Here is a 14,730-nt window from a genome sequence, read left to right on the forward strand (position 1 = left end):
TAGAAGTAGCTGTTGTGGCCGTTTTCTTATATTGAATATGCGTGTGTGCTAAGTTGCTTCAGTCGTGTCCGACTCTTTGCAACCCTCTGGACTATAGCCCACCAAACTCCTCTGTCAATGGGATTCTCCAGACAAGAATACTGGAGTGGGTTGCTATTTCCTTCTCCAGATACGCTGAGTATAAGAAAAGTTAATTTGATAGTGTTGTAATAGTACTGCATTTTGTTGTTGTTCCTTCTAATGGAATGGTTACACTATTTTTAAGAAATTAATTAGGTGGTATTGTTTATATTCAGTTTTTACTGAATTAATCAGAATGTTAATTGCTGCAAGAAGAGGCTTTTGGGGGGACTTGTTTTAGTGACATTGCTGCCTTGTGATTCGAATCCACTAGAATATTATCCTTGAGGACAGAGATTTTTTTGTCTGTCTTGTTATTGTAGAAACTTAAAACTCCTAAGGTAGTGAATTACTGCTGCCTTATTTTTGGTTTGGGCTTGAAGCGCTGGAGTGTTCGCTCTTTTTTCCGGTCACCGCCGTGGCCTGTAACAGCTTTTTGAATACCTGCATCACAGGTGATCTCTCTCCATGTTTTTTGTAATTTTTGGTTAGTTGCTGGATAGTGTGAACTTTATATCTTAAAGTGTCTGTATTTTATTGTATTTCTTTAAAGAACATTGAATTTTATTTTTATAGTCATTTATTTCCTTTTGGATCACTTTGAGCTTTCTTTTACAGCTTGTTTTTAAGTTTTGTTGTGAATCTTGTTAGCATAGCCTTTATTCTGTGGCTGGAATCATTAGACTTGTCTCATGAGCAGATCTGGGCTACAGCCCTTGAGCTAAGAATGGACTTTACATTTTTAAACAGTTGTAAAGAAACGAGAATAAAAGGTAAGAATATATGGTAGAGACTGTATGTGTCCCACATAGTCTGAGATATTTACTGTCTTGCCCTTTATAGAAAACATTTTTTGATCTTTGATCTAAGACTTGCTTAACCCTAACTTATAAAATGTTGTATTTCTTGGCTTTCTACTGAATAGCCCAGGTTTTCTGCGATATTCTCATTCTGTTTGGTTGGAAGTCATATGTTTCCCCTTTGTAAAATCTCTGAAAAATGTACAGCTTTCAGCTACATTTAATTTTTCTTTCCTTGGTATTCTTTGCAAGTCTTATGAGGCCTTACTATGCATTCTGAACTTAGTATCTAGCTGGATACTCTAAGGATCACCTCTGCACATTTCTGGAGCCTTTTCTCTGGGTAGCTGTCTTCACTTTGGTACACTGGCTCACAGATTCCAGCCACCTTACATTCCCTTAACTTTTTTATTTATTTTAAAATAAGATAATGTTTTAATACAATATATTTTTTAACCAAAGTTAAGTTTTAAAAAAATGAGTTGACCATGTATTTCTGAGTTTATTTCTGGACTCTCTATTCTATCCCATTGGTGTCTGTTTTCATGCTGGTGTCATACTGTTTTTGTTTTAACTTTTTATTTTATGTATGGCTGAGTCACTCTGTTGTGCACCTGAAACTATTAAAACATTGTTACTTGGCTATACTCTCTAAACTTTTTTTGTTTCTTATCTTCTCACCTCAAGAAGTTAGCTGTGCTTTGCTTGAGTTATCCAATTTTGTCCTGGTGTTCAATAAAGTTTAGTTAGAAACCTGCAGTGAACATAGGGCTTAACATTTGGTTGTTGACCTTCTCTCAGGCATTACAGTCTTGTCTGACCTTTGCCCAATGTCTGAAAACTGTTTTCCTAAATTTTTTTCTTTTTCTTTTGGTTTTCTAGTTGTTTATATGTGAGGACAAATCTGTATTCTTTCATGGTTAGAAGTGGAAGTCTGTTTCAATTCAGTTCAGTTGCTTAGTCGTGTCCGACTCTTTGTGACCCCATGGACCGCAGCACGCCAGGCCTCCCTGTCCATCACCAACTCCCAGAGTTTACTCAAACTCACGTCCATTGAGTTGGTGTTGCCATCCAACCATCTTATCCTCTGTCATCCCCTTCTCTTCTTACCTTCAATCTTTCCCAGCATCAGGGTCTTTTCCAATGAATCAGTTCTTCACATCAGGTGGCCAAAATATTGGAGTTTCAGTTTCAGCATCAGTTCTTCCAATGAACACCCAGGACTGATCTCCTTTAGGATGGACTGGTTGGATCTCCTTGTAGTCCAAGGGACTCTCAAGAGTCTTCTCCAACACCACAGTTCAAAAGCATCAATTCTCTGGTGCTCCGCTTTCTTTGTAGTCCAACTCTCACATCCATACTTGACTACTGGAACAACCATAGCTTTGACTAGACGGACCTTTGTTGGCATAGGAATGTCTCTGCTTTTTAATGTGCTGTCTAGGTTGGTCATAACTTTTCTTCCAAGGAGCAAGCAACTTTTAAGAAGTCTGTTTAGTAAACATTGATAGAAATGCTTTTAGATTTTTGATATATTATAAACTAATAATTATACTTTTGTCAAATATCTTATTTGTTATAAACTGAATTTAATTTTTATAGTATTTGTAAGAGTTATTAGCAGGATATTAAGAAAACTGTGATTAAGATTCAGTTCTGTCCTGCATCTTGGATGCCTACTCTGTGTCTCAGACTTTGTACATCTTGCTGGGGACAGAAAAAGTAACACGTGAATTGAAGGCCAGGTACTCAGTCTGGCAGGGAGAGTAGACCTATGTATTGTCTATTGCTGCGTGACAGATTACCCTAAGACTAAGTGGTTTAAAAAACTTAATATCTTGGCCAGGAATCTGGCCATGGCTTTAGCTGGATCTTCTGGCTCAGGATCTTTCAAAAACCTGAAATTAAAATGTCAGTCAAGCTGCAGTGGTATCAAGGCTTGACTGGTGGAGGATCCATTTCCAAGTTCACTCACATGGTTGTTGGCAGGAATCAGTTCCTTTCCACACTGGCAGCTCACAGTGTGGTAGCTTTATCTCTTGTAACCTTATCTCAGAAGTGAGATTCAGTCATTTTCTCTGTATTCCATTTAAGAACTAAGTCTTTAGGTCCTGCCCACACTCAGGTTATAGGACAGGAGGGTTGTTAGTAGCCATTTTAGACATTGCCTTAATAACACATGGTATATAAATTGCACAAAATATTATAATTGTGTCTATAAAATAATGTTTTATTTTATAAAGGAATAAAGTTTCAGAAGGAAGCCTGACACATTTTGAACCATTTACTATTTTGCAGATGAAGGGTAGTATGTGAATCTCAAACAGAAATGAATTCATAAATACTTGACAAGAAAACAACCCACTCAAAGAAGAAATCTCAGCAAATACTGTTTATAAATTTTATTCAGAAATTAGCTCATGTAGTTAATGTTTAAATATTTTTGCTAATAAATTTGAAATATTTTCACTAATAAATTCATGCACAAATAAACTGAGTGGCTTTCATATCAAAGGCTGTACATACTTCCTTCAGCTATCCCATTGTCTTTGCAGAGTGAATCTTCTAGATGAGGAAAATTAAGACATAAAGAATTATTTTTAGTGGCTGAAAGGTAGCCATAAGATTGCTGATCTTATTGGCTTTTTAGACCAGTTTATTTTAATACTTAAAGGGTGTCTTGTAAAGTATATGTTAATAATAATAAACCCTAAAGTTGTTGAATGATTTTACTTTCCTTATAATGGCACTGTCCTCTGTATTCTACATTCGTATTTGCTTTCTGGAGCATAAAATGCAGTTGAGATTGATATGCTCAGTTTTTGTATCACGTATCATAGAGGCACATGCCATTATGACATCTTCACTCGCTCATTCATTTATTTATTAAAAAATATTTGTAACTAAGTTTTAAATACTATACCTTGGATATATCAGTGAACATGGATAAAAATCATTAAGTTAACATTTTGGTTGGTATGGTTCAAAAAAAAAAACCAATAAACATGATAGGTAAGTAAGCACACATTCATTATAGATAAGAAAAAAGTTACATATGTGCTCTTTTAAACCATACTAAGGAAAATTACATAGAAAGCTACTTGGTTTTCAGCTTATTTTTGTTGATCCCTTTTTAAAATATTGGTTAAAACAGCAAACTTTGGGGAAATATTCTCTAAAGACAGAATTAAAATCATGCTATTAAGAAATGACCATGTTTTGCTCCTATAATAATTTCTTGCTTTTCATATGCAATATCAACATTACTGTAAAGTGCAGTAATTTAGTGGGCTTCCAGGGTGGCTCAGCAGTAAAGAACCTGCTTGCCCATGCAGGAGGTGCCGCAGACGCAGATTCGGTCCTTGGGTCAGAAATATTCCCTGGAGGAGGAAATGGCAACCCACTCCAGTATTCTTGCCTGGAAAATTCCATGGATAGAGGAGCCTGGCAGGCTACAGTCCATGGGGTCACAAAGAGTCAGACACGACTGAGCAACTGAGCATAATTTTTCCTCTTCCACGTAGTAATTTAATATCTTAAATATTTTTGATGGCATATAAAATCCCAAAGGACTTGGTATGACAAAATTTATGTTTCTGTAAACTTGTTACTGTTCAAATTATTTTATACTTTTGCTGGCTTTTAATATTTATAATAATTGTTATAATTTTAAGCAAAATGTTACAGCACATCTTTTATTATTTGTTATTGAGTTGATTCTTGTTTAGAAAACTCTATACTTTTGTTTATCACATTTGTCTTTCTAGGTTAGCTTTTTCTATGAAGGGGAAGATTTAACACTTTTAATGTCTTATTGGTATAGACATATTGAGTAGAATGTATTATCGGTTCAACATATGGTAATACAGCATTTTACAGTGGTGCATGTATTGTCAGACAGTATTATTAACACAAACGTTAATACTTCTTTTGTCAACTTACTGAATTAAATACATCCTTTAGGCCATTAGGGTGGATTTTTTAATTGAGATTTGGGGTTCAAAAGGACAAGAATCGTAGCCATATTCTTTAATTGTTGAAACCATTTCTTCAACTTTTCTGTCTAGTCTTTCATAACTATTTAATTAATGGTTAAGCACACATCATATTGTTTTGTATATAGAAATTTTCTTTTTTCTCTTCTCTTTTACAAGCACCTCTGTGCCTGGAAATAAGACTTTTCTTACATAGCTCTGGAATTATCAAATGGTATTAAAGTTATATGTTTGCCTACAGATTTTTTCCTTGGGGAGAAAATTGTTTTGTTTCCAAAAAATTCAAAGCTTAATGATACAGAAGTGACAAATGAAACCAATAACCTAGCCTGAGAAAGCATATCCATTTTGTAGTATATGATGCACAGTAACTAAAATTTAATGGGTGTTAGACTTCTGTTGCAATTGTTGATATTTTAAAATAAATTTGAGGAAGGAATAATCTACCATAATCCATATGAATCTTTGCTTATGATGTTTGGAGTGGTTGCCAGCTGTGTAATGGCTGTGATAACCTTTACTTAGCTAATCTACCTGTCACCTGCAGAGTGAAATGGTGTGATGACAGCGGAGCAGTGAGAAGGGGGTGGAGTTGGAATTTTGTAGAAATGAATTCACTCATACAGAAAACATGTTTCAGTTTGAGATAATGGAAATGTTAGCCCAGAATATGTAGTTGAGTACATTTTGTTTGGTTTTGAGTGGGTTTTCAATGATGCAGTCTTTTAATCTTAGAATATGTGCTATATTGCACAGTGATGTTATAAGGAAAAGTAATAATGGGGTATGGAGCACCTTCGGTTGTAGAGACTTGATTTAATATGGAGATGTAAAAGCTTGTCCTTTTTTTCTTGTTACATTAGTTGCCAGCCTATTGGCTACTTAAAACCAATATGTTTCTTTTAACTCCATGAATCTCAGCTTATGCTATTTCACACACCCTAAATAATTTAATTACATTTCTTTCTCTTTCCACAGCATGTAGAGTCCATGAAGCACAGGAAACTAAAACTTCCTACGCATACCACCAGGAGGATCTCTTGGAAAGAGTCACCATAGGACTACAGGGGAGGCTAATTTGTCTGAAGCATCATGTGTTGAAGCAACAGAAGCCTCCAACCTTTGCACTGGTTAGAAACGGAGTGATGATGCTTTTAATTCTTTGAGCTCCAGGGCCCCAGGAGAGTGAGTTGAAACTCTGAAAATGCGGCCATGGACTGGTTCCTGGCGTTGGATCATGCTCATTCTTTTTGCCTGGGGGACCTTGCTGTTTTATATAGGTGGTCACTTGGTACGAGATAATGACCACCCTGATCACTCTAGCCGAGAACTGTCCAAGATTTTGGCAAAGCTTGAACGCTTAAAACAGCAAAATGAAGACTTGAGGCGAATGGCTGAATCTCTCCGGTAGGTTCTAAGAAACTGAGGGAAGAATGGTGAAATACTGTACTTTGTTTTTAGGTGCAGGGCTTCAGTCAGCTTTTAAAAAAATACTTAATGATTTCTATAAACTGCTATTTTTGCAAAAATTTAAATATCTTAGTAAGGTACTTTTTGTACTACTTCTCTATGTAGTTAACATAGAGAGTTACTCTCGTAGATCTTGTTTTACATATGAATTTTAGTATAGAAAAACTGTGCTATTCAATTTATATACTTATATTTTGTTTCAAATTATCTTCAGCATTTTGATAATTTTAATAAATTAAACTTTGTATGATTTGAATTAGTCCATATTAAAATTTTCATCATGGACTATAATAAACACGTTATAATAATTGAGAGGCTAAGGTAGTCTAACTGTAACTTAAGAAATGAAAGAAATTCATTCTTAAAACAGCTGTATCTGGAATCTAGAGATTTATTCTAATTGCTACTTCTAGTCTATTAAAAAATGTGACAAATATCTGTTAGAAGTCATCAACTTTTGGGAAAAACAAAGTTCTGTATTTTGGGGAGCAAGTGAACATAGTGTTACATAGATAATCTCTATATTTGTTTTCAAAGTTATTGAATTTAGAAGTTCTTTAGTATCTTCTCATTCCTCATACTTAAACATGAGGGTGATTGTATACTTAGTGCTTGCTGTCTCTCCAGACAGCAGTTGAAGATTTGAGTAGATGAAAAAGTGAGACTCATCTACAGGTGTAATTGACTCTAAGGGAAATAGTGTAGAGAAAAAGAAGACAAAGTCATTTCTGTTTTAAGAAACAAATGAACTGAGGAGTTGAAAGTGGAAGCTTCTGTTGTGCATAGAGCCTTCAGAGTAATTGGAGAAGGAGGACTGGAGAGAGCGATGCTGTGGAGGCTGAGGAGCCTTCTACATTTCTATAGCCTTCTACATTTCTACATTCTATGAAGAAATGTAGGTGGCAGCATCATCCACCCTCGGTGCTTCCCTGCCCTCACTGCCCTTCACTCTTTATTTAGAACTCAGTTCTTCCCTTTTTGTTTAGTTTCATAACTTTTCTTCACCCTGATATTATTTTTGACCTCTTTATGTTCTTTGGAAAGCTGGGATATGTGTTAAATGAGTTTTACAATGAATGAAAACATCATCCCTATCATTTGTAGGAGTAGTACCCATCAGCAAAGTACAAAGTAATCAGGAATTAGAAAGCGGACAGATTCCTTTTTGAAAGTTGTGTATCATTTCATTTCCTTGTTGAGAAGAGCCAGGGAGGCTCATGGAAAAGGATGGTCTTTGAGTAGAGTCTTACTCGTTTGTTATGGGAACCAAAGATCAATAATTAGAAGTTAGTGATAATAGCTGTCATTTGTTGAGGGTTCGTTTCATGCCAAGTACTGTGCCAAGGGCTTTATATGGATTATCTCATTGAATTACACAACTTTTTGATGGGATGCTGGTTGTGATTTTATAACCATTTTACAGATAAGGAATCAACAGAACATTAAGTGATTTAATTTTTCCCAGGACCACAGTTTTCACAAATGATGGCACTTACTTTGAATCCTGGCAGTTTGAGTGGAAAGCCAGGGAACTGGTGAATTGTTTTGCCTCTCTGAATAGAGTGGCTTCCCTTGTGGCTCAGCTGGTAAAGAATCCGCCTGCAATGCAGGAAAGCTGGGTTTGATCCCTGGGTTGGGAAGATCCCCTGGGAAGGGAACAGCTACCCATTCCAGTATTCTGGCCTGGAGAATTCCATGGACTGGGTGACTTGCACTTTCACTCTTGAGTAGAAACCAGTGAGAAGTAAATGATTCAGAAATCTCAACTAAACATCTCATGTAGCAGATCAGCAAGAGTAGTTAATTTTGGAGAATCCTTGTAGTAAGGTCTTATTCTATATTATAGCAATTTTGCTCCTTGAAAAAAGAGTCGCCTCTTAATTTAGCCTTATAAAAAATTGCTAACTTTCCCCCTAATTTCAACTTAAATACTGATACTTCATTTGGCTTATTTCTAACTGCCAGGGATTAGGTTGGCCAAAAAGTTCGTTAAGGATTTTCTTTAAGATGTCATGGAAAAATCCTGAATGAACTTTTTGGCCAGTCCAATATTTGTTTCTATCGCATGAAGGAAAACTTGCTTTAATATGAGTTATTCCTTCTGCAAAATAATCTTTTGTGTTTCTTAAGTCACTTTCTTTGTAGTCTTTCATGTTGCTGAAGAATTAAGTGCTCAGCTTCTCAAATGTAGAGACAACTTCTAAGAGTGTAGATATTTAATATGTCATGTTATAGCATATATACAATCTGAAAGCACAGATGAAGCAAATGTATACACACACACACACACACAAATAATTTCAAGAAAATATGTAATTAATTAGGGAAGAAAACTTCCTCAGGCCTTTCCATCAGCTTTATTGGTAGGACCATTTGTGTCTTCTCCAAAGAGATTTTATTTTAAAGTCCCTGATATTAAAGGAAGAGCAGTAGAGGTGCTGGTGGCATTGATTCCTTTTTCTCCCTTTATTGTAATATTTCATACTCAGTTTTCTTTGTCTTTTTTTTTATAAGAAAATATGTTCAGAAGGTAGACTATGTAGAATTAATCCAAATGTCTATAAAGCTAGATTATTTTTTTGAAATACAGTATGTGGATTGGAATTAGAAAGTAACCCAGAAGCCTGCATGTGTGCATGCTCAGTTGTGTCAGACTTTTGCAACCCTATGGACTATATAAGCCCACCAGGCTCCTTTGTCCATGGGATTATTCCTGCAAGAATACTGGAATAGGTTGCCATTTCCTCCTCCAGGGGATCTTCCTGACCCAGGTATCAAATCTGCATCTCCTGTGTCTCCTGCATTGGCAGGTGAATTCTTTACCACTGGAAACACCTAATTCAGTTGTCTTGTAAAGTTAGATTATTTCTTTGAGATATGGTATATGGCTTGAAATTGGAAAGTAAGTCGGAAGTCTGAAACTGCAATATTTAAGCGTTCAGGACAGTCATTTTTTAAAAGCAGTTACCCAACCCTCTAGTTTGTGTTCGCTAATCTTGTTGATAGGACTACAAACGTAGGAAAATAATTTGCAGATCATCACTCTGAGGGATATGAATGTTTTAGATCAACACGGGGAGGTTGCTTTTTGTTGTTGTTTTTCAGCTGCTAAGTCTTATCTGACTCTTTGCAATACTATGGACTGCAGCATGCCAGGCTCTTCTGTCTTCCACTGTCTCTCAGAGTTTGCTCAAATTCATGTCCATTGAATCAGTAATGCTGTCCAACCATCTTATTTTCTGCCACCTACTTCTCCTGTTGCCTTCAGTCTTTCCCAGCATCAGGGCCTTTTTCAATGAGTTGGTTCTTCGCATCAGATAGCCAAAGTATTAAAATTTCATGTTCAGCATCAGTCCTTCCAATGGATATTCAGGGTTTATTTCCTTTAGGATTGACTGATTTTGATCCCCTTGCACTCCAATGGACTCTCAAGAGTCTTCTCCAATACCACAGTTCAAAAGCGTCATGCTGTGTGTATCTCTGTGTGTGTCTATATGTATATTTAATTCTGAATTGTTGATGAATAATTTCTATATGGTAAAATTCACTCCTTTTAGCATAAATGTCTATGAATTTTGACAAATCCTTATAGTCATGTAACCAGCACCACAGTCAAATTATAGAAGAATTCTGTCTCGCTCCAGAATTCTGTTGTTCCCTTTTGTAGTTAAAATTATATTCTACCTTCTGTCCCTGGCATCTACTGATCTATTTTCTATTCTGTGTTTCTTTTCTGTTCCAAAATGTCATATAACTAGAATCATGCAATAGATAGCCTTTAAGTCTTTTTTTTTTTTTTTAATTCAACATTATATATTTGAGATTCATCAGTGATACTTTGTGTATTGGTAGTTCATTTTTGAGCAGTATTTCATAGTGTATTTGTGTCAATGTTGTTGTCTTTAAATGCATTCGCCAGTTGAAAGATGTTAATATTTCCATTTTGGGGGCTATTATGAATGAAGCTGTTAAAAGCATTTATCCTGAGTTTCTGTGTGTGAGTTTTTATTTCCCTTGGGTAAATTACCTAGGAGTGGAATTGCTGGGTCATGTGTAAGTGCATTTTAACTTTATATAAGAGGCTACCCAGATGTTTTCCAGAGTACTTGAATTATTTTCCATTTCCACCAGCAGTGCTTGAGAGTTACAGCTCTCACCTTTGCTAGCACATGCTGTTGCCAGGTGTTTTTACTTTAGCTGTTTTAATAGATCTGCAGTGTCATCTAATTATAGTTTCAGTTTGCATTTCTGTAATGATTAATGATGGTGAGCATTTTTTTATGTGCTTATTTGCTATCCAAAATTTGGTGAAGTATCTACTCAGATTTGTTGCTTATTTACAAATTGAGTTATTTTCTTATTGCATTATTTTTAAAAACTGGGGTTTCATATATAACAAAATGTATATATATATACACACACACATAGATATAAAATAAAAACATAGTGGCATAAACCAATAAACATTTATTTGCTTCTGATTATTCAATTTCAGTTGGCCTCAGCTGGACTGTTTTTCTAATCATATCTGGGGTCACTGATGTGGTTGCAGCCATCTAGTGGCTCCATTGTGATTGGGCAGTCTGATGACTTCACACATATTTGGTGATTAAGGGGCCATCAGCTTGTTCCCCTCTATCTGGCTTCTCTAGAAGGATAGCCCAGGTTTCTTACCTTGCAGTGTTCCAAAAGGGCAAAAGTAGAAACTGCAAATCCCCCTGAGGCCAAGCATGAAAAGTTACACAGTATCACTACTGCCACATTCTGTTAATCTTTGCAAGTCAAAGGGACTTTCCACATATAGGGAATGGAAGTAGGAACTGCAAAGAATTTGTAACCATTTTGACCCACAGCTCTTATCTCTAGACATAATGTTGAATAGACAAGGTCATATTATAGTGATTTTGAACAGCAAGAGTTTAGTGTAGGCTTGGTTGATAGATAATAGGAAATCATAATTGGGTTTTCAGCAGAAGAGTGACACTATGAAAATGATTGAGGAAGATTTATATTTTCAGGTGGATTTGGCCATGTACTTGACTAGGGTGAAATTAACTGGGAAATACAGTATTAATCTAGACATGAGGTGTTGCTGGCCTTAATTAATGACTAAATTGCATGGCTTTGGTACCAAAAGTACATCTGCTTATTTTTCCATGTTTCCTTCATGCTTTTATTTGGGTTTCCCCAAACATCCTTTTCTTACTTGTTGATTGCCAGCATCTTGAGTATACATGTAATATCTTTCTTTAAAAGCTTAGAAGTCGTCACTTTTTTAGCATGCCACCCTGCAGGAATGCCTTTTCAAATTTCATATTTATTTTGTTTCAAGTCTTACTAATGTGAAGTTACTATCAGTTCACAGAATCTTTGCTTCTTATTCTTAGGATTTGAACCTGCCATTCTGCCTCTCAGAGTAGAAATTAGCAGAAAACACCTGGAAAATTACTGAAACTTGTTTCGAAACCCCGTGAACAGTGAACCTCATTGACAGATGTCAGAATTTGACAGAACTTGTAACATTTAAGGAGTGCTTAATTGAAAGCTTTCCTCTTAATTCCTTATTCTAGTTCCATTTATTTTGGGGAGAATAATGTTAAAAAATTCAGTGTGAATTTGTAGCCTTTATTTTTTTTGTCTAGGAAAGAGAAGTTTTCTTCTGGAATTTAGATATTAGCTATAAGCTAAATTTTACAGACCATGAAGGTATAATTAACTTATGGTTATCTGTGTTTCTGAGCTACATACTAGTCTCTTCAGTTGGATTAGAGCCAAATCATGAATCTTCCAGTGGAAAAATTTGTCTGATGCAACAAAAGTATGAAACACTACCATGGGTAGGAAGGAAACTGATACAGCTTTTCATAGGTCATATCTTACTTCGGTTTGAGAAACTGGTATTAGAAATTGAATTTAGAATTAGAAATTGCCTTTATTCCTGTTGGTTGTTTGGAGGATTTGCTGTAGGCAACCTTCTCCATAAATGTTTGTCTCATTTGTAAAGAGTGTACTTGTGTTGAGTCGGTCAGTCGTGTACGACTCTTTGTGACCCCATAGACTGTAGCATGCCAGGCTTCCCTGTCCAACAACCATCTCCCAAAGTTTGCTCAAGCTCATGTCCATTGAGTCGGTGATGCCATCCAACCCCTCATCCTCTGTTGTCCACTTCTCCTCCCACCTTCAGTCTTTCCCAGCATCAGAGTCTTTTCCAATAAGTCAGCTTTACGCATCAGGCAGCCAAAGTATTGGAGCTTCAGCCTTAGCATCAGTCCCTTCCAATGAATAAAGGGTTGATTTCCTTTAGGATTGACTGATTTGATCTCCTTACTGTCCACGGGACTCTCAAGAGTCTTCTCCAGCACCACAGTTCCAAAGCATCAATTCTTTAGTGCTTATCCTTATGGTCCAACTTTCACGTCTGTACATGACTACTGGAAAAACCATAGATTTTACTATATGGACCTTTGTCAGAAAGTGATGTCTCTGCTTTAGAATATGCTGTCTAGGTTTGTCATAGCTTTTCTGCCAAGGAGCAAGAGTCTTTTTATTAAAAGAATGTACTGCTTCTATTCTTATAGCAAGTGAATGGATTGAAGTGTATAGAGCATCTAGCTATAACCTTCCCCCACCTTTTTTTTTTTTTAACTTTTACTTTTACTCTACAATCCTCCATCCATTATTCCTTGTGCTATCAAGAATGTCTTACTTTTCCATATGGAAAATATTCCTTTCCTATGTTAGAATATCTCAGTGAGATTTTTAGTCAATATTCCTAGCCTTCTCAGTCTGATAATCAGATGCTTTCTCCCTGGAATTTGTATTAACCTTTTCATATATTGCTGTATTAAATTTGCTAGTGGATTGTTTTCTATGTTAATAAGACATGCTTACCTGTAATATTTCCTTCTTACAGTGTCTTTTGGGTTTTAATATTAAGGTTATACAGAAAAATTTTATTCTCAGAAAGTGCTTGTATAAAATTGGAATCCATTCTATTTTATATCTTTGTTAGAATTTGACCAGTGAAGCTGTCTGGGCCCGAAGTCTTTTTTTGGGGAGTTGGGGGAGAGAGGAACATAGGTTGGTTTTCATAGAGACAGGAGACATGTGGGAAGGTTTCAGATTTTACATTTGTTTTTTTTTTAAATAGAAATTGGACCATGCATATTTTCTATTTTTTTTTATGTCAATTTTGGTAAAATGTATTTTTCAAGAAATGTATCCATTTTATCAAGATTTTCAAATGTATTAGCATAAAGCTATTCATAATTCCTTCTTACTTTTCTACTTTATACCTATAATATCTGTAGTACTATTTCCTTTTTCATTCTTGATTTGTTTATATTTTCTCCTTTTATCTTGCAAACAGTTTATTGATTTTATTTATTTTTTTATTTCTCATGTTTATTTTACCCCTATTGTATGTTTGTTTGTATATTATTGATTTCTACTCTTAGTTTGTTAATTTCCTTCTTTTAGTATCTTTGGAGGTTTTTCCTTTTTTTTTTCTGTTTAAAGCTTTTTCAGAAAGAATTTTATATTATTGATTTTAAGCCTTGATTTTTTCCTAATATATGCCTGGAGAGCTATAAATTTCACACTAAACACATCTGTAGAGAGCACAGTTGCATCTTGCCAACTCTGTCAGTGACTTATTTTAATTGATATTCAGTCAAAAATAGTTTCAAATTTCTTTTGTCATTTTTCTTTTTAACTTGCTAGTTATTTAGGGCTGTATTTTAACCCAGTGTCTGTTATAAAGTGCACATTATGTTATTATAATTTTGATTTAAATTAATCATATTCCTCTATAATTTGACTACATATTTATTCTTTCTAATGTAATTTATTCCTTCCTGCAGTTTATTTCTTCCATACTGATCATTTCCCTTCAGTCTGGAGAATATCCTTTAGTATTTTTGGTAGTGCAGATTTGATGGTAATAAATGTTTTTTGATTTTCTTTTTTTGAAAACTTTTAAAACATATGCAGTGTTGAGATAATTTTTGCTTGTATAGACTTTAATTTGGCACATTAGAATTTAACTTTTTTAGCACTTTAAGCATGTTATTCTATTGTTTTCTAACTTACATACATTTTGTTGAGAAGTCAGCAATTTTACTTGAAGTTTATCTTTTTCTTTGGTTACTTTTGCATTTTAATTTTTGTCTTGGTGTTATACAAGCTGACCGTGATGCCCAGAAGTGACTTTGTTTTTATCTAGTTCGAAATTCACTGAGCTCAATTCTAGGATTTGATGTCATAAGTTTTAGAAAATCGTCAACTATTACCTCTTTAAATACTGTTTCTGGACTGTTCTTTCTCTTGGAACTCCACTTACATGT

General features: G+C 35.1%; 1 protein-coding gene across 8 annotated transcripts in view; it reads left to right on the plus strand.

The window, feature by feature from the left end:
* Window positions 1-14,730, plus strand: part of FUT8 (fucosyltransferase 8) — a 495,007-nt gene that overhangs the window by 317,813 nt on the left and 162,464 nt on the right. For all 8 annotated transcript variants that reach the window (XM_065941788.1, XM_065941787.1, XM_065941792.1 and 5 more), the window contains one exon: window positions 5,894-6,322. In XM_065941788.1, the coding sequence (XP_065797860.1) occupies window positions 6,120-6,322 (203 nt within the window). In that variant the 5' untranslated portion in view covers window positions 5,894-6,119. The remainder of the gene's footprint in view (window positions 1-5,893; window positions 6,323-14,730) is intronic.

The sequence above is a fragment of the Muntiacus reevesi genome, chromosome 7, assembly GCF_963930625.1.
Source record: "Muntiacus reevesi chromosome 7, mMunRee1.1, whole genome shotgun sequence".
Lineage (NCBI taxonomy): Eukaryota > Metazoa > Chordata > Mammalia > Artiodactyla > Cervidae > Muntiacus > Muntiacus reevesi.